The 20,009-nt window shown below is 44.6% G+C and overlaps 2 protein-coding genes across 2 annotated transcripts; one reads left to right on the top strand and one right to left on the bottom strand.

The window, feature by feature from the left end:
• Positions 1–33: 33 nt before the first annotated feature.
• On the top strand, positions 34–2,104 carry mettl21cb (methyltransferase 21C, AARS1 lysine b). Its single transcript, XM_085374713.1, has 4 exons — positions 34–142; positions 281–444; positions 518–635; positions 1,707–2,104. Exons 1-4 carry the CDS (start codon positions 34–36, stop codon positions 2,102–2,104), a joined length of 789 nt encoding a protein of 262 aa, XP_085230839.1.
• Positions 2,105–2,970: 866 nt separating this feature from the next.
• On the bottom strand, positions 2,971–18,952 carry LOC146616006 (rhodopsin kinase GRK1-like). The gene is made up of 7 exons (XM_085375031.1): positions 18,254–18,952; positions 4,763–4,890; positions 4,119–4,276; positions 3,958–4,041; positions 3,712–3,836; positions 3,420–3,621; positions 2,971–3,315 (listed from the first exon to the last, which is right to left on the bottom strand). The coding sequence occupies exons 1-7, from the start codon at positions 18,950–18,952 to the stop codon at positions 3,026–3,028; spliced, it is 1,686 nt and encodes a 561-aa protein (XP_085231157.1). The 3' UTR covers positions 2,971–3,025.
• Between the last annotated feature and the right edge of the window lie 1,057 nt (positions 18,953–20,009).

Genomic DNA, 20,009 nt, shown 5'->3' with positions numbered 1-20,009 from the left:
TTTCTTGACCCATGATGGGAACTTTAATTTAAGATGCTTATGGAGAGATCATCTGCACTCAGCCAGCCAGTAAGACAAAAGCCTCCTGGAAAGAAAAGGGAAGATGATAAGGAGGTGGAGGAGGAGGGAACTGCTATTAAAGGTATATTCAAACTGTATCTCTTATGTACAAGTCTAGTTTTTGCATGTCAGGCAAGTATAATTCGTTTTTTTTTTTTAACTGAACTTTGCTAATTTGTTAGTATAACCTGTCTCTTCATGTCACGCTCTGCTCATGCAGTACTGACAGACCAGAGGGTGATGGCAAAAGAGGCTCTGAGCAGGAGGAACCTCTGGGAGCCGAGTGTTTATTACGCTCGGGGAAACGAGTCTTTTCATTTTGCCGGTCATGACATCAGCATCCGAGAGTCCATGGATACGTACGGTGCTCTGATCTGGCCTGGGGTAAGGGGCTGCCGTGGGCATTGGCTCATTTTGAAAATGTGTTGCAAATGTGACAAGAATTTTATTTTTGTAGGCAATAGCTTTGTGCCAGTTCTTGGAGAACAACCAGCAACAAGTGAACCTGATGGACAAAGCAGTACTTGAGATTGGAGCTGGGACTGGCTTAGCTTCTATTGTAGCAAGTCTGCTTGGTAAGTGCATTTTGATAATGCAGTTGTGCATGTGCTGCATGTATGAAACTTTACCTTTAATCTTTTAGATTTGATGTTGGGAACACATTCATTTAAGAATAAATGATGCATCCTAATAAACTGGCAATACACTAGTTTATATTTGTTACTTAGGACCAGTGTTGGTCAAGTTACTTAAAAAAAGTAATCGGTAACTAATTACTGATTACTTCCCCCCAAAAAGTAATCCCGTTACTTTACTGATTACTTATTTTCAAAAGTAATTATTTACAAGTTACGCGTTACTGCCCATCTCTGCTTAGGACTTAGTTAAGTGGTGATATTCTTGGCTTTAAGACAAAGAAAAATCCATAAAGGGTTAATTCCCACTCGCGCATAATGTGTGCACTGAATATTTCATATTTCTGCTTTTATGCAAAAGTTACATTTCAGCTTGGTGATGGAACTCGCGGGAAAAGTCATGACGCAACTAAAAACACTGGAATTCATTGTTAAAGCACAACGACCATCCTCCCACATAGTTCTCCTGTACTGCATACAACAGAGGGGTTGTAACTTAGATATATTATGGATACAGCGATCACTGGATTGATGCTGTTATCCATAAGCCCCTCCATTAAGCCCAGAGTGGAAACAAAGGTTTCATTTATTCCCAATAAAATAAAATGATTGAATTTAAAGTAAAAAACTTGGAAAAAATAAATAAATAAAACAAAAACGATGCAACTTCAGCTTGCTCACCAAAATTCCTTACAATTAGAGTAAATCATTTTGCTACTGGTTCAGCAGAAACTATAATTAGTGAAAAACTCAAAGCAGCCTGTAAGTTTATATTTAGTTTAGTTTTTTGTTATCCACAAGTTAAGAATTGTTGCTTTTATTTAAAAAAATATATTTACCAAATTGAGAAAATAACTTGAAGTTTTGACTGCCAGTTAGGAATAGTTTTCTTTTTTTTAGAGGGGGAAACAAGCTTCCATAACAAAATGCACAATAATTACAAAATTAAAAAAAATAATCATTATGTTTTGATGTCTCTGTTGTTTTGCGTTTCAACCCACTTTTTGCCAGGTGCTTGGGTGACGGCAACAGATCTGCCAGACATATTATCTAACCTGACCTTCAACCTGCTGCGAAACACCAGGGGCCGCTGCCGCTACACCCCTCAAGTGGTTGCTCTCTCCTGGGGTCAGGACCTGGATCGAGACTTCCCCTATGCATCATACCACTACGACTTCGTGCTCGCAGCTGATGTGGTCTATCACCACGACTGCATTGAAGAACTGTTGAAAACTATGCGTCACTTTTGCCCACCAGGAAGTCAAACAACGCTGCTGTGGGCCAACAAGATCCGGTTCCAGTCAGACCTGAGGTTCACAGAGTGCTTTAAGAGCCATTTTAACACCACGTTGCTGACCGAGCTGCCGCAGCAGGAGATCAGGATTTATAAAGCCATGGCAAAGGAGTGACAAGGAGGCTTTAGGAGTGGGAGCTTCCAGTGATGTCAAAGGTTATGAAAGATATTCCACGCCTGGTTCTGATCTGTGCTTACATTCCTGGACAGTGCTATAACCATCATTAAGCAGAAATGAAGTTCCTGACTCAAGTTTCAATAAGCTATTTTATTTGCCAGATTTGGGGTGTTTTGTCCCAAATATTTGATATTTCAACTTCAGTCCGACAGTTCTTGAAAATAAATAATTTTACCGTAAACATTCATCCTATACTCATATTTGTCTCACACTATCTAGACTACATAAACTTATCAAAGTGACTCTGCGCTGGAATAGTCATAAAACCATCGAAAGTCATCAAAACCCATGAAATAAACCCCTTAAGAAAAAGAGTTCCACAGGCACGAGACTTTGCATCTCTGATGTGTTAGCATTTAGTATGTATTAAACACTAAGAAAAAAAGACACCTTCTATTAAGTGGCATGAACCCTACAGGAGCAGATATGCAGCTCTTACATGGTCAACATGTAACTGTCACTTAGCACCAAAGATAACACATCACTAAACCCTGGCTCCAAAATGGGATTTTTTTTAATGCATTTTAAATCTAAAAGCTTTACAATAATTCATCACATATACATATAAAGAGAAGTAAGTGAGCAGGTTGATGGTGAAAGGAGATGAGGGGCAGAAGACTGAAGGGACAATAGATGACAGATGTCAGCAATTTGGAATTTTTCAACACCTAAATCTATGATCAAGTTCATTTCAGGCTGGAAGTCCGCCTCCAGTCTATTCTTGCTGTTCCCATGTCGACATAAACTTTTTCAGTGTGCGATCACAAAGTTCAGAACCGACTGGTGTCTCTCATGGTGTCTTCATGCCGCATGCTCTAAAGAAACGAAAGTCTGTGCAGTTCACGCGTGTTAGTGACTCTAAGATAAGCAACACGTCGATGACTTTGGCTGCTCTAGTATGGACTCCCTGCGGAGATCGTTGGGGATGGTGCCTTCAGGGCCCCAAACGTTGAGCTCTCCGTAAATTCCCATCTCGATCATCTCCTCTTGCCAAGGAATGGAGATGTTGCCCGTGGAGAACTCGTCAAAAAAGTTCTTATCAGGATCTTCCAATGCCACCCCCTTCACAGAGGAGAATGCCCCGACGTCATCCAGACTTTTAGCATACACCACTTTGGGGTCAGGGACAAAAGGAGGAGGTAGAATTCCTGAAATAAAGTGACAAATTTGAATTAAGCACCACATTAAATGGTTAGTGGCTTCAAACTTTTTCCTAAATCAAAAAGATCTTGAGCAAATATCGAAAGGTTACCTGCGTTCAGTTTCCTCCAGTTAATACCGCTGAAAAATGGATGTGCTCTGATTTCGTCACAGCATCCATTCTTAAAACCCATCCTCTGATCCACCTCCTTGGCCAGCAGCCCATCACACAACGACTTTGCATGCTCACTAAAGCTGTCAGTGTAGGTCACCACCTGAGTTAGCATACGCTCTTTCATCTCCTCACGTTCCACCTGAGAAGAAGATCAACAGCTTCTAAACCTCTTCTTTCCTCTGTCTGCTTTCTTTGCACAGAAAGTACCACCTGCAGTTTAGACTCTCACCTTCTCTCCTCTGTTTCTGAACGGATTCTTAGCAGCCACGAACTCATATAAAGTCACTCCAAGAGTGAAGTAGTCAACGGAGGAGTCGTACTTTTCTCCCTTTAGCATCTCTGGTGCCATGTAACCTGCAAAAAATAAAAATAAAAACAACGACAAGATGAGCTACAATTAAAAATTAAACCTGCAAGATTACCCTTAAACGTGAACCTGCATACAGATTTCTCAGTGGGTGCAGATGAGACCCACCTGGAGTCCCAGCATAGCCTTTTGTCATGGTTTTGCCTTCTTTTAGTTCCACAGCAAGACCCAAGTCAGATATACGTACATTCCCTGTTGTGATTTAAAAAAACATATATTATTAGCTCATAATCATATTATTCTCCAAAAATGTGATTATAATGTATTACCGTCATTATCAAGCAGCACATTTTCTGGTTTGAGATCTCGGTAGATGATTCTTTTCTGGTGGAGGTGCTCCAAGCCCTGGATGATCTGGGCAAGGTAAAAACAGGCTCGAGGCTCATCAAACCCTGGGTTGTTTTCATCCACCAGGTAAACATGGTACCTACAGGGAACAGATAAGCCAAGGCTAATTATTAAAGACCTTCAATATGCACACATTTGCAGTGTTTTACATCTTAAGCATGCCCATACGCTGCTGGTTCTACGTGTGCAGACTGTAAGCATTAAAATTTGATTTTCTAGGATTAAAGGATGTTTGCTTTAAATAAGAAAAAAAAAATCTATTGTCTTGCTTTCTAAGTAATCTGAGCTAAAAAGGCAAATACTTTATATTTTAGCTGAAATTGTGCATAATCTGACTCTGCACTTGTTACACTAAGTCTGCAGATGAACACTGACACATCTGGGTGAATGTCATTTCCAGCACATTACAGCGGACTTCAACATCTCTGTAATAACCTTTGCTTCGCTGGCAAAGGAGATACTTAAAGATTATAGAAGTTTAGGCTGCAACTAAAGCAACAACATGCTAATAAGGGTTAAGGGGTGTGTGCTACAGCCAGATGTTCATGCTTCAAAACAAAGTTACTTGAGATCTCCTCCATTCATGATGGTCATGACCAGACAAAGCTCCTCCTTTGTCTGAAAGGCGTATGCCAGCGACACAATGAAGCGACTGTGAACCTTCTCAAGAATACATTTCTCCACCAACGCCCCCTACAGGAAACAAATAGGAAAGAACTTTGAAAAATGCTCACATGCCATCTTTTAAATTAAGAATAACAATGTGAAACTAAATGGATGTTTCGTTGCTCAGGTTGAACCAAACTGTAATGTTTGTCTCATTGTGTGTGCCATTTGGAGGAGAGGTTCAGGTATACACTTCAGAGAATGACCTCGGACAAGGGCAAAATGCAACAGCGCCAAGGAGTTCCCTTCAGAAGAGCTTTTCCATAAAGCTCCCAGTAATCACTCTATCCCTGTCTCAGTGTTTAATACTGCAGGCTAAAGCCAAATGAGACAGAGGCAGGGACAAAGATGATTAGCACCATTGCAGCCCTGCTCAGTGGAAGGCACTTACTCCAAAGTATAAATCCAAAGGATGCCACTCATTACACAGTGATAAAATAAATAACTGATACGGTCAAAACTAATTCTACTTTTAGGTTGTTATAAAATTTCTCCCTTAGAGCTTCTGTTAAGGTTCGTTCGAGTTAGGGAAGAGAAGAAAGCAAGCCCAAGTCGAAGTAGGTGTCAAAAATAGTGATCTTTATTACACTCTGTGCACAAGAGTGGGAAAAGACAATTTGCAATCGAATCCTCTCGTCAACTGAAGCATCAGTCTCCTTATATTGCCTTTATGACATCACAGTTGGATCTTTACTGGAAATGATCTCAAATGATAACAATTCCCCGCCTATCCCAAAGTTCTCCCTTATATAGACATCAACTGCTACTCTTAAAAGAAAAACAAGTGTGTATTACATTGTGCATTTTGTGAAAGTGTATTTATCAGAAAAACTGTCCTCAGATGACCCTCCTATTATTACTAAGTGTGTAGGTGAACGTGCGTGTGTGTTACATAAGTGCGTGCATGTAGTTACAGGCCGGCGTACGTGCAGAACCACACGCAGGCCTCCCAGGCCCAACAGGACTGGTGGGTCTAAATGGTGTGACTGCTCTAACGTGCAACAACTTTATATAAACAGTCAGTGTGCATTAATATTTGCTCAAAGTAACACAGATGTAATTAAAAGATTATACTGTCAACAGATTCAACAATGGTAAATGATTAATCAATGATAACTGATTGTGAGAATACAAAATAAAATATCTCCTGATCACACTCCTCCTCTTTGGCCTTTTGAAAAAAGGCCAACATTTAGAGATATTGTGTCACTCCTCCGTCCAGGCGGCTTCTCGCAACGGCATCATATGTTCCGGACCAGCTGACCCAGCTGAACCAGAAGCTATGGCCCTGCTCACCAGATTACCCAACACCTGCCTCACCAGAGGAATGAGACAACACCCAATCAGCAACAAACCTAGAAAAACTAGAAGAGAAAACATGGCAGACATAAACAATCCCTTGTATTGCCCAAAAACAGATGTGAACCAGTCTCCCAGCCTCGAGTTCACGCCTGATTGCTCATGCATGGTTCTAGATAACGCTTTCAAATTCTCCAACGCCCGCGTGACCGTTCCGTCCGGAGCTGTATTGTTGGGAATAAAGGTGCAACATAAATCTCCGAACATCGCGCAAACGCCTCCCTTCTCGGCCAATAACATGTCCAGCGCCATGCGATTTTGGATTCCCATTAACGACGTCGGACCTAATTGTTCTGCAAGACCTTCCACCGCGTCCCTGGTGAGATTAGAGAGTCTCAACACATTATAATGAACATAATTAATGCGATCAACATTTTTATTTGGAGTCACCCACAGAAACACACTTTCAAACCCGGCCGCTATCTGATCAACTAACTTATACTCATCTGGAACTCCTCGGGGAACTCCTATTGAGTCTATCCAGGTTGGCGAGTCCCGTCTTGGATCATACTTGTGGATAGCTCCTGTGGCTCTCCTCCGTCTGGCTGTAGACACATTCGCACCTTGCTGTGGAATTGTCTCTAGCCTACTGCCTATGAGCATCAAAGGTGCAGCTAGGCGCACCAAAGCACACGTTCCCACACTCCCCAAGGGAACCTGCACCAAAAGGGTGTACTCCCCACAATAATAATATAGCCCACCTCTCGCCCAGGTGCCTATAATTGTGCTTGGGTCACTTACATCATTGGTAGTCCTACCTGTGATTGTCCTCTGACACCAGCTTGGATTAATCCTTCCTAGCCTAAATCTCACTCTGTCTGTAGAAAACTCAAAACATGTATAATTATCTCGTTTTGGTGTGAATGAACCTGGTTGTGTGCGTTTATCAATTGGCGGATATAAACCTGACAAAGTGGTGCAGTTACCTGTGTCCACCGCCTCTCTAGTTAATCTCAACATGCAATTATATCCCCACTCATCCTCTGGATACAGAGGAGCGGGTTCAGTAAACAAATGTGGTCGAGCGGTAGCACAAGCAACACAATCAACCACTTTCTGCTCCTTAGCATTTTGAGCCACCCAATCTAACCAAAGATTCCTATCTCCAAAACCTGTGGCACGCTCTATCAACTCCTGAGGTTTTAACCTAGTATAATCAGTGGCAACAAACCATTTTTCTTCTGGATCCTTGTAAATAAGTGTCTCTACGGGATCTGTTTGCACCGTGAGATTCAGTGCTGAGTCATTTCCCAGCGGTTTAGACCTGGGATTAAATAAATTCACCCGAATTAACCCGAATGGATCTGTCCCTACTTTATCTACCCCTACTACTAAATAAAACGCACCTCCATCAAACCCAGGTTCAGGGAGTTCACTCCATGGTCCTAGGGAAAGAGTAATAGGGTTATTTGTAACAGAATAATCTCTCTGAATAGCTATTCCTTCAAGGGCCGGTGGCACCGTTGGCTGCCATCCTACTCCTGTCCACGCGACCACATCCTGCCAAGAACACCACTGATCCGTTACGTAAGTGTGGATGTCACTATCCCATGATGGGCCCCACACCGACTTAGGGTAACACATCATTGGATGATAACAAACCCACACATTATATGTTCTCCAGCTATTCCCGTCACCCGAGCATTTAATTACCTCACACAAATCAAATGTGAACGCTGTTGTGGATCCATTAACATACCCAAACTCGACTCCGCCACTGGCTTTGAGACACCCATCATTCCCACCTGAACCGACCGCACGCTTGACTTTTTTCGACGATTTGATCGGTTCGGGCTCAGGGGCGGATAGACCTCTGTGTCTGGGCAATTCACCTGTCTGCCAAAAAACAAAGAAACACGTTATAACACTTATTAACCCCAACAACCCCGTTATTTTCCAATTTTCCCACAATTTCATGATGACTGTTCCCAGGCTCGTTTACTTTTACTCTATACTAAAAAGATAAGGTTACAAAAAGAATATAAGGTTATGAGTATAAAAATATGCGAGTAACATACAAAACTATTACGATTCCTTCAAACTATCAAATACTTTAGACTAGAGCCTGTACTGGATTCCTCCTTGGCGCGTGACGCTCCTCTCCTTTGTCCGCCTCACTCAGGTAGACTACTGAGGAGGACCGTAGCACAGGGGGAACGAGTATTATTCTGGCTCTATGTTCCCTCCTGCGTCGATTGGGTGGAAGCCAGCTCCAACAAACTCTCGTCCGCGACTGCACACTGAGACCAATGGAACCAGGTCTCCCCTTTCCCCTTTAGACGGACAGCACTGGTGGTTCGGGCAATTACTTCGAAAGGTCCGGTCCACCTTGGGTCTCTCCACTTTCGCTTAATGACCTTCAGCCACACCGCCTTGGCATCGGGGATGGACCTGTCCTCCGCTTTCACCCCTTCTCCAACCTGTTGTGTGAAACTAGACACAAGAGCTTTTAATTCTTTCCAACATTCAATATGTTTTCTATTACTTTTTACACTTTCTTCCGCCGGAACTGTTGTCCAAGGACCTGGAAACTGTCGTCCTGTCAACAGCTCATATGGTGTGAAACCTGTGGATTGATTAACACAACATCTTATTATCATCAATGCAACTGGCAGGGCCGCTACCCAATTTAGCCCCGTGTGAGCTGAAATCTTAGCAATTTTATTCTTCAGGTTTAGATTCATTCTTTCTACCTTTCCCTGCGACTGGGGGTGATATACTGTGCCAAATCTATGTTGTAACCCCAGCTTCTGTTCTACCTCTGCCAAATCTTTGTTTTTGAAATGAGTCCCATTGTCGGACCTAATCCGCTTAGGGAAACCATGCCGGGGGATGTAATGATTGATTAAACACTTAATCACACTTTTTGCATCCTCCCTCTTGGTAGGCCATGCCTCAGGCCAACCCGTCAAAGCATCTACACTTACCAGTAGATATCGAACTCCTCCTGGACCTGGATCAATCATGTCAGTGAAGTCAATGACAATCTCTTCACCTGGTCTTTCTGGAATGGGGAACTTACCTGCCTCTGGTTTAATCACTGGCTTTGGATTGTGCTTCCCACAGATCAGACACGTCCTAGCCTTTTCCTTGATCATATCCTTCAAAAAGGGATGCCACCAATGGCACAGATGTCTCCCCATCTGGGCGACACCTACATGTCCAAGGCCGTGCGCTTCGGCAATCTTCTGTTTTGCCAAGTTGGCTGTCAACACTGGTCGACCGTCAGGTCCTCGCCAGAGACCTCCTTCTTCCCAGGCTCCTCGACTCTTCCAGATCCCCTTCTCTTCTGGGGCAGCCTCCCCTTGGGCCTTCCTGGCCTCCTCTAGCATGTTAACTCCTGATTCTTCTTCCACCGTTATTTGTACCATCTGTCGTGATGCTTTATAACCCGCTGCCTCTTTGGCAGCTCGATCGGCTTCCTGATTTCCTCTGGCCATCAGGCTGGTCCCTGAGGAGTGGCCTTTGCATTTTATGATGCTCACCTCCTCTGGATCTCCCAAGGCCTGCTCAAGTTCCTCCATTTCCTTTTTGTGGCAGATTGGTGCGTTATCTGCTGTCCTGAATCCTGCTCTTCTCCATTGGGCGAGCTCCACATGAGCTGCTCCAAAAGCATAAGCTGAGTCCGTGTAAATGTTGACTCTTTTTCCTTTTGCAAGTCTCAAAGCTCGACTTAGAGCAATTACTTCTGCTCTTTGGGCTGACTGCTGCCCTTCAAGTCTTCCAGCCTCCTTCACTTCAAATGCAGCCCCTTTTCTGCAAACTACCGCGTAGCCTGCTTTTAATCCTTCATCATCCCTGTAGCAGCATCCATCAGTGAACCAATCTTCAGCTCCTGTCAGAGGTTCTGCTTTCAAGTCTTCTCTTATCTTCTCGTCCACTTCAGCTCTCTTTGCGCAGTCATGAGGTTCTCCTCCTGACTCCATTAAATCTGCCATGTTAATTCCTTCATGTGTGAAGGTCAAGTTAGGAGCGTCTAAAACTCTACACACTCTCTGTTGTGTAAGAGGTGTCATGGTGAAGGCTTGTGAGTTAACATATGCCACCACACTGTGGGTGGTCAGCACCTTCAACGGATGGTCCCTCACTATATGTGCTGTCTTTTGTATAATTTTTGACACCCCAATGGCATGCTGAGTGCATCTCGGGTGCCTTGTCTCTAATGAATTCAGCCTGATGCTGACGTACATAAGTACATCTCTTCCTCCCCCTTTTTTCTGAAACAACACCCCATTAGCTATCCCGTGTGTTTCAGAAACATCAAGATAGAAGGGTTGTTCGTAATTAGGGATAGCAAGATCAGCCGATCTGGATAAGTCCTGTTTTAATGCAATAAATGCCGACTCAGTGGCCGATGTCCATGGCAGTTCAGCCTTAAGATTTCTGACACCTGCCGTTTTTACCAAATCCCTCAACAGGGCTGTTTTGCCTGCATAATTTGGAATGAAGTGCCGGCTGTATCCTGTTAACCCCAAGAATGAGAGCAACTCCTTAACCGTACGCGGTCTTGGATGTGTCAAAATCTGATCACGATGAGTGTTTAGCAGACCCACTGATTTGTGAGCAATGACACGGCCCAGAAATGTTACTTCTGGCCGGACCAACTGCAACTTTTCTTTACTGACCTTGAAACCGCACTCAGCGAGTCTCTTCAGTATGGTAAGTGAAGCTGCCGTGCATGCCGAAGCAGACGGAGCTGCAATGAGCAAATCATCAACATATTGCACTAGTGAACACCCCTCTGGGAGATGGCATGGCGATAAAGCTTCTTTCAACACTTGGTTGAAAATGCCAGGGGAAAGTGCAAACCCTTGTGGCAACCTTGTGTATCTGTACTGTTGTCCCCCATATGTGAATGAAAAAATGTCCCTCAGAGACTCATGCAATGGGAGACAGAAAAATGCATTCGCTAAATCAATACATGTAAACCACTTCTGGTCTGGTGTTAATGCCGTCAAGGCTGTGTATGGGTTTGGGACTGGCACCGTGTCAGTACGTAAAATGGCATTGATGGCTCTTAAGTCATGTGCCATTCTGTACTTTCCTGTCCCATGCTTCTCTACTGGCAAAATAGGAGTATTCCAGTAGGATTGAGAGGGCTCAAGCACCCCTACTTTCAATAGCCCCTCAATAGTTTCTGCAATTCCCTCCTCAGCTTCTCTCTTTTGCCTATACTGTGGTTTCCAAATTGGCGTTTCAGACTTCAGCTGGAACAAAACAGGCGAACACGTGGCCTGGCCCACATCCGTAGGCCCTGCTGACCACAAAGTGTCAGGAAGAGTCGCAAGTGCGGCAACTGCATCCGCATGGTCTGTTCTTTCTCTCCCATGAATTCTTGAGATTTGTTGATGCTCCAACATCACTGTGTCCTCTGATTGACAAGTGATACGATAAATTTTGCATTTTGGCGAGTACCAAACGTCTGGAATCTGAGTAGCTTGCCAGCCCGGTTCCTCGAGGGCTCTTTTGACCATCGTCCCCAGCTCCTTCGCCTGATGACTCTCATGGACCGCCAATGTTATATGGGGCACTGAATCAGGTCCCATTTTGAACCAAGGCCGTTGTTCGTCGATTAATTTTACTGCTGCCGCGACGCCCTCCGGACCGACATAGATGTTTTGAGAACACACATTCCAAGTCTGGCCTTCAAGGTCAGACTGGAACAGGTCCCTGTAAATTTCATCATCATTTCTATCATAATAGAGGGTGACATGGAACGGATCCCTGGGGGGAGAGAAGACTGCCAAGGCCATAATCCAAGGTTTCCACAACTGATATTGTCTTAGTATGCCTTCTTCCACCACACGACCCCAATAGATGTCAGCGGTCGTTTGTTCACAGTCTTTCAGCAAGTACTGGTTCTTTGAAAATGTCCCCAGGCACGGAAACTCTTTTCCTCCTGGAAGTGTCACTGTTAGTCCATCAGCTGAACACATGATGGTGGCCCCCAATTTAATGAGCAGATCCCTGCCCATCAAGTTCACAGGCACATGGGGAGACACCACATAGCTGTGCTTTAATGTCTGTTTTCCCAGCACCGTCAGGGCTGGATTGGTTGTTGGCAGCGTCATTGGTACCCCAGAAAACCCAACAACACTGACCACATGGTTGGAAAGTGTGGCACTGTTTGGTTTTTGTTTCAGTGTTGAATAGGTAGCCCCAGTGTCCACAAGGAAGGTCATTTCATCCCCTTCCACACTCATTGACAACATAGGATCTGCCACTCCCATGTTGTCTGGCCTCTGTGGGTCCCGTCAGTACAGCTCCTCCTCTCCGCCCCAGTATCCCAGGGGATACTGAGCCGCTGGCGCCATGCCTGGGTTTGGAGCTTGATGTCCCCTTGTCTGGCCCACTCTGCCTCGAAAAGTTCCCTGTGCCTGGGGTGATGATGAATAAGCTGTTTCTGGTAGCCATGGCGTAGGACAATTACGAGCCCAATGTCCTCGTCCTCCACACCTTCGGCATACATTCGGGTCCAGCATAGGTCCCCCCAGACCACGGCCCCTTGGTCCACCTCCCCTTTGGGATCCACCACGTCCCCTCAGCGACCTAGTAGCCCCCCAATTCCCCGCGGGTCTTCCTTGCCTTGGGAATTCATTGGCGGGCCATCGGTCATCAGGGTACAGAACCGGATTCAAATCTGGCCAATCAGGCCCCGGATCGCCCCGTGGCTGCGCCACCAGCATCTTCTTAGGTCCATCTTTGGTTTCCTTTTTCTTTTCGTTTGATTTTTCTCTCGCCTCTGCCAATTTCAATTTCACTAACTGCGCTTGCGCCTCCTCCAGCTCCTGTTTTTTCTTGTTCACCTCGTCTTTCTCCAGCTCAAGTCGATGTATAATGTGCCTCTCCCATTTTGCTGAATCCGCCACCGCAAAATCAGGATTCTTTTGTAAATCTGTTCTTACTCGTTCTGGGAGACCTGCTAATACTGCAGATCGGAACCACGCCCTTGGTTCACCATTCTGCCCAGGATGTTCACCAGTTTGAAGAATCCACTGTTCTTTTGCATGCTCCATATACTCTCTAGGGGAATGTTCTGGGGTCCAAACAATCCTAGGTGTAGTGCCCATGTTATGAGTCGGATACTTCTCACGCACTGCGTCAGAGAGAGCATTTCGCACCCTTGCATAGGGGACGTCGTTTGGTTGGCATACAGTTCTTGCTATCTCTTCTACATCTGCGAGGCCTCCTCCTCTGAAGGTCCTCCCACCGATAGCTCGGAAATCTCCCAGAGCCAATTCCTCTCCTTCTGTAAGACTTCCTAGTCTCCTCAACCAAGCGGCTCCTCCCTCCGTGATTGGGGGCAGCTGCTTCACCAGAGCCTCAAGATCTCTGATATTGTAGGGGTGGTAGACTGGTTCACCCCTTCCTCCCTTCAATAAAGGCATTGTGAGGGATAATTCCTCCTCTGTGTCACCCTGCCCTTCTTCAGTTGGCAATGCAACAGTCTTCCTCTGGTTCTTCTCAAAGATGGACAGTCTTTTATCTCTTGGTTCCTCCAGAACCCTCCCAGAGCGAAGGGTCGTCCTTCCCGTGGGAGTCTGAAACTTTGGGGCAAATCCTCCCCTTTGCAGGTTTGACACTTCTCTAGATTTTCGTGTGTTGCTTTCTACTGAGGCCGCCAAGTCCTTTTCCAAGGCATAAAGTGTTTGTGCCACGCTACGTGGTGTTGCTACGCCTTCCTCCTCCAATTTTCTCAAGAGGCGTTCCAGTTGTATCACAGCCTCCCGATTGTCAGATTCTTTTCCAAAAACGTGGCCTTGCCACTGTTCTTTCTCAGACTCATCAACCGTTGACCTCTGATTAGTTTTTCGGGTCGCCTTTGATGGCGCCTTCTGATACTGCATTGAAGGTGAGTCTTCCTCTGAAGTCCAGACCTCCTGAGATGGATTTTCCTGGCTGGGCTGTTGCATTGTCACCTGTCCGGTACTTGTAGACGCCACAGGTTGAGCTTCTTCTGTAGCTCTATCTGGGCTAAAAAGAGCGGGAGGAATCAAGATCAACCCCCGTGTAGTAATTCCTTGTGATGTCCCAGCAACTGGGTGAGGCTGACTTACCTCTGATGCAGCTGCCGCTGATTGGGACTGCATCGCTTTCTGTGCAGGTACCCCTGATTGTGGCTGCACTACTCCTGTGTCTGCCTCCACTGTGGCTGGAGCAGATGTCGATGATGGAGGATTCTCCTGTAAGTTGACAATTCCACCTGTCACTTTTCCTGTTTTTCCTTCCGGCCCCCACATAGTACCACCCTCCAGAGCCACCACTGGACAAATATAAGGTGGGGGTGGGCCACTCAGGAAGTCCTTCAGGCTGGGATATAGCTTTCCCTCAGCCTCAGCTTCCTTCTTTAAGGCTGGCTGGATGTCGTTCACTTCCTCTTGCATCCAGTGGGAAACACCTTGGGAGATAATCATAAGCTTACAATACTTACTTTGTTTTTCCATCATAAGTTTCTTTTCAGCCTTTATTTTTCTCCCCTGGAAACGTCCTAAAGATTCCTCTTCAAGCTCCTTGATTCTCTCTTCACATTTCTCCCCTTGTCGTTGAAAGAGGGAGTGGAGAGGGATTCTGTCCTCCAATGTCTTCTGTTGATTTTCACATAATTCCTTCACTTCTTTTTCTAAATCCTGACACTGACGGGCAATCTCTTTTGAAGACGTCCCTTCAGTCATTTTAATGGCTTTCTTCAATTCCTGTATTTGCTCCTTCAGTGGCTTGTATCTCTTTCCCCCTCCAGGGGTCGCCTTTTCCTCTTCAGCCATTTTGCTTTTTGACCTCACTTACCTTACCAAAATGGCCGGTCTTAGGCTCCTCCCCTAGGGGTTGCCTCGTTGTATTTTCCTTTCGGCAGTCAGAATCTCACAAGCTGGTCAAGCCGAACTTCCGCTAGGCTCCAGCCTGAGAGAGAGAGACCGCCCACAGACACACACACACACTCTCTAATCCTCCTTTCAAGCTCAAAGCTTGACAAACGTCTAATATAACAGTTTTAAGCACGCAAAGCCAGCGAAAATTCACTCTCACATTCACTTCCCTAACAACTACAAAGTTTTCACATACAAGAATAATCCAAACAATCTACTACGCACCGTTTTCCCTCCTTATACGAGAGACTCAACCAACTTTTAAAAGCTTTATTTACACAACATCAAATAGAGCACAGATCTCTGCCTTTTCCAGGTAGAGAAAGAAATACGACCCAACTAAAAATCTCCCAGCAATCACCCAAAGTTCTCAAATTTTGTCAAGATATTTATCCCCGCATCCTACCTTACTGGAGTTTTACACAAGGGATCATTACTCATGGAATTCTATTAAACCATAATCACATTAGGAAATCACCAACACAAAACTACAAGGTTTAGTTTATTTAATATACTGAAATCTTTCAACCATACTTCTGAGACCCCCCTTCACCTAACGAAAAGAAGCTCAGAAGGACAGAAAGGGAGAAATAGGGCCGCCGCTGTACACACACACACTCCGCTCGTACTCGCGCGCGTGTGCCCGCTACTGCGCCGCACCACACAACCCCTCCCCTCTGGGAGAGATACACACACACTCTCTGTTCCCTGAGAGCGAGAGAAGAGAAAGGCGTTTTCGTTTTTTCACACACTCTGAATCCACACAGAAAAAGTTCAACAACACAAGACAGTTTATACAATTTACACTTTTAAATGCACAGACACACGAATAATTTATATACAGTATACACGGGCCCCATAGACGTCATATACCAGAAGAGGTTACTCCTAACTTTTTTGACTAATTTAAAAGCACCTATAGCCCAGGCCTCGCCTTGCTGGTCAATACACACCTCGGGAACGCCCTCCCGATAGCGCTCAAATTCCTAAAAAACACCATATGCCAGAACAACTTTATCTCACTTCTCTATTTCTCTGCTGGTGTTGCTAAATTTTTGACTAATTTAAAAGCATCTTTCAGCCCAGAGCCTCGCTCTTGCTGATCAATTACACGTTTCAAGTACGCCGCCTTGAAAACGGCCTCATTACTAAGTTCTAGTACTTTAAAACTGCTTCCCCGCCCGGACACCCGGATCTCCACCAGCGGCGTGAAATATCCCAGATCACGCTTTTGGCTTTACTTAAAGTTCACAAGCTCCTGACGTTTAAATAGGAGGCAGCCGGTCCGCGACTCTACCTGCCAATTAATGCAGTATAAGACACTCACTCCTAGAATGCCTGGCCATTAAGGGCGTCCCAACATTCCCCCGGTAGGCCAAAACCGAGCTTAAACATAACAACGCGTCCGTTGCATGTGGCGTCTGCCAAAACGCTGAACAACTGCATTCCTAGGGGCCGCGCCCCAGTCCTAAATTAAATTTACTTATTTTAAAAGCCTCACTGTGGGTACCCTGCCCTCCAGTTTAATTACCTGAGACCCAAAACCGCGTTTTTGCTACTCAATCAAAACCAAATTATCCCTACACTACCGATTGACTGGCTGGCATCCCAGTCAACCCACAGATAAACCTCTTAAACCGTATTTATTTGTTTCCACACACCTTAAACCGTATTAACTTAAACACATAACTTCTTAACTCAAAATTCACCCCCAAAATGAACAACAATGAATTTAGTCAGACTACTATGCCCTATTTTAAAACTAATTAGTCAAGATCACTATGGACCAACGCCAGAAGCCCAGACTGAGTGAATATTATTTAATTAAATTTAGTTTTAACTTCCAATATAGCGCCTTTGGATAAAAATCAACAGGTGGCACTCACCTTTTCTTATGTCGCCTGGCGTCACTCAGATAGGCTGCTGGCCCTTGCCCCCTTTGTCACCTTCCCCGACGAGCTGCAGGTTGCAACTCCTCCCCACCCGGAGTTTCGGCACCAGGTTGTTAAGGTTCGTTCGAGTTAGGGAAGAGAAGAAAGCAAGCCCAAGTCGAAGTAGGTGTCAAAAATAGTGATCTTTATTACACTCTGTGCACAAGAGTGGGAAAAGACAATTTGCAATCGAATCCTCTCGTCAACTGAAGCATCAGTCTCCTTATATTGCCTTTATGACATCACAGTTGGATCTTTACTGGAAATGATCTCAAATGATAACAATTCCCCGCCTATCCCAAAGTTCTCCCTTATATAGACATCAACTGCTACTCTTAAAAGAAAAACAAGTGTGTATTACATTGTGCATTTTGTGAAAGTGTATTTATCAGAAAAACTGTCCTCAGATGACCCTCCTATTATTACTAAGTGTGTAGGTGAACGTGCGTGTGTGTTACATAAGTGCGTGCATGTAGTTACAGGCCGGCGTACGTGCAGAACCACACGCAGGCCTCCCAGGCCCAACAGGACTGGTGGGTCTAAATGGTGTGACTGCTCTAACGTGCAACAACTTTATATAAACAGTCAGTGTGCATTAATATTTGCTCAAAGTAACACAGATGTAATTAAAAGATTATACTGTCAACAGATTCAACAATGGTAAATGATTAATCAATGATAACTGATTGTGAGAATACAAAATAAAATATCTCCTGATCACACTTCCAATTTCCACATCTCATTATATGGAGAGAAAGCCATTTCATTTTTAAATATATTTATTACCATCCAGCTGAAACAGATATTATAAATCTGCAAAAGCTCATTAGGGTCTGAAGTATGTTTTGTTCGTTTTACCTTGTTTACTAGTAGTTTGCAGTAACTTTTACTTCAGATAATACAAAAAAGAATGAACAGATGAATTATGCATGATTATGTCAGTGTGTTGTGTTAGTCGTGGCAGTTACTCGGGTAGTAGTTCAAATATCCCCAGATAGGAGCTGCATTATGAAAGCCATGTTATTATATAAATGTATGAATAATTATAATCCTGTTAGAGGAAATACTCTGCCTGATGAGATCTTCTACGTTGTTGATAAATGTTTTCTCACAAAGTATTTCGATGCTGTGATTTTGCCCCCATTTAAAATGGTTTTCTTCCACCACTGGGGGAGGCAAAAAGCCAAAGGCATGTTCAGTAAATGAGCATCGAGCAAATGACATTAATTCTCTCACCTCGTAGCCTTTCCTCTTCTTCAGCCTCTTCTTGTTGAGTTTCTTACAGGCGTACAGTTTTCCCGTGGCTTTCATCTGACAGGCAGACACCTCTCCAAACCCACCTTTCCCCAGCACACGGAAATCGAGGAACCAGTCTTCATCCATGGGCTGCATCTCCAGCCATTTCCACTGCAGGAACCTCTTCAGGTACATGCTCTCCAGGAAGAAAGTGTAGGGGGCCTCGTGCAGATAGTCCAAAGTCTTGGCCAGCGCTGCAGAGAACAAATCATCACCTACAGCCTCGAGGGATTCTTTCACCTTCGTTATGATGTCCTCACTGAGGAATGGGCAGAAGTGTTTGGCAGAGGGGTCCATGTAACGCTGAACTAACTTCGAAGCTTTTTTTGCCCTTTCAGAGTCCTCTGCCAGGTCATAGTCCTCGATGTCTTTCCACAAGCGACATGCCCCGTGATACGCTTTGTTTGCGTCCAAGAATTCCCTAAAGAGACGTTTGCCAATTGGCTGTTCAACACAGACTGAGTCAAAGGATAAATCTAGGGTGTCCTTCAGACCCTCGCACACAGTGATGTGGGGCAATTTGAGGCGAGAGTGGTACTTTTTATCCCGAGCTGCTGCTGGATTAGAGCCATCGATGCTTCCACGAGCATTGATGTAAGCAGAATTTGCTACCACGGTTGTGAGTCCTCCGATATCCATGTTGAGGGTAAGTGACTGTTAAGCAATGCAAAAAGAAGACATCGCAAAGAGAGAAAGGCGGTGAACGGTAAATGCTGCCAACTAATGCGCAGGGGTGAGGAAGAAAAAGAGGACAGGCTGAAGCAAGACTGAGAGAACAGGAGACAGATCACAGCAGAGTGGCAGAGGGAGCATGAGAGACAAACGGGAACTGGAGACTGAACTAGATCCCAGCACACTTTGAGCACTGTACCACCCTCTCTCTCACACACACACACACACACACACACACACCTGAGTCAACACCTTTCAGTAATCCATTAACACCCCAATGCCCCAGACAAAGTGTGCGAGCACATGCTGGAACAGAACAACACAAGCAGCATATATGCAGGATATTACCAGTCAACTGGCAAACCAGTTAGCAGTTCATACAGCCTATAAGCACCACTCTGCTTCACATTAAAGCTTCAGTTTGAATGAGGAATAATATTTGAGATAACCCAAAAGGCCTACCAAATGCTGAAATGCACTGGGATGTTTTTAACAGCCAATAGGGTTTGGCAGCATAGGGAAAAATATTAAAAGTTTCAAAATATTGCATTTAAAATGGAAAATATGGCTAAATACTAAATGTAAGGCCAAGAGAAGTCTTTGAGATCACTCCATTAGCCACGAGTCAGCAAAGAAACACTGTTTAAAGCAGGCCCTACATAAGGATGATCCTCAGAAGTGTCTTATTTAACTTTGAATGGCGATATATCTAGTTCAGGTTGCAAGAACAGTGTGTTCAGTCCCCCAGGTTCCATTATGGACGGAAGGAATTTGCTTTTTCTTGTTGTCGGCAATTTATGAGATCCTACCCAGAATGTACCTGTCTAATCCTGTCATTTTGTCATAAATCAAGCAGGTAAAGGCAACACGTTCAAGTATAGCACTTCTGGAAGCTGCTGCTGGAAACGGCAGCTTTCAAATTCTATATGTTCAAATGAGCCCTCAATGCAAATTAAACAGGCCACTCTTTGACAGCAAAAAAACAAAAACAACAACAACAACACAAAACGCACTAGTGAAAATG

Source organism: Diplotaxodon limnothrissa, linkage group LG16 (genome assembly GCF_057381915.1).
Source record: "Diplotaxodon limnothrissa isolate DT_005_m linkage group LG16, D_limnothrissa_male_GT1.1, whole genome shotgun sequence".
NCBI lineage: Eukaryota > Metazoa > Chordata > Actinopteri > Cichliformes > Cichlidae > Diplotaxodon > Diplotaxodon limnothrissa.
Note: the sequence above shows the minus strand (reverse complement) of the source record. Positions and strands in the feature narration are given on the sequence as shown.

Bases quoted from the DNA above. Each gene is read 5' to 3' on its own strand.
- mettl21cb (XM_085374713.1), top strand. From the start codon at position 34: ATGCTTATGGAGAGATCATCTGCACTCAGCCAGCCAGTAAGACAAAAG. The intron at 445-517 runs GTAAGGGGCTGC...TTATTTTTGTAG, and splicing joins GTGCTCTGATCTGGCCTGGG to GCAATAGCTTTGTGCCAGTT. The intron at 636-1,706 runs GTAAGTGCATTT...ACTTTTTGCCAG, and splicing joins TATTGTAGCAAGTCTGCTTG to GTGCTTGGGTGACGGCAACA.
- LOC146616006 (XM_085375031.1), bottom strand. From the start codon at position 18,952: ATGGATATCGGAGGACTCACAACCGTGGTAGCAAATTCTGCTTACATC. The intron at 3,622-3,711 runs GTGAGAGTCTAA...TCTTCTTCTCAG, and splicing joins TCAGAAACAGAGGAGAGAAG to GTGGAACGTGAGGAGATGAA. The intron at 3,316-3,419 runs GTAACCTTTCGA...ACTTTATTTCAG, and splicing joins CTGGAGGAAACTGAACGCAG to GAATTCTACCTCCTCCTTTT.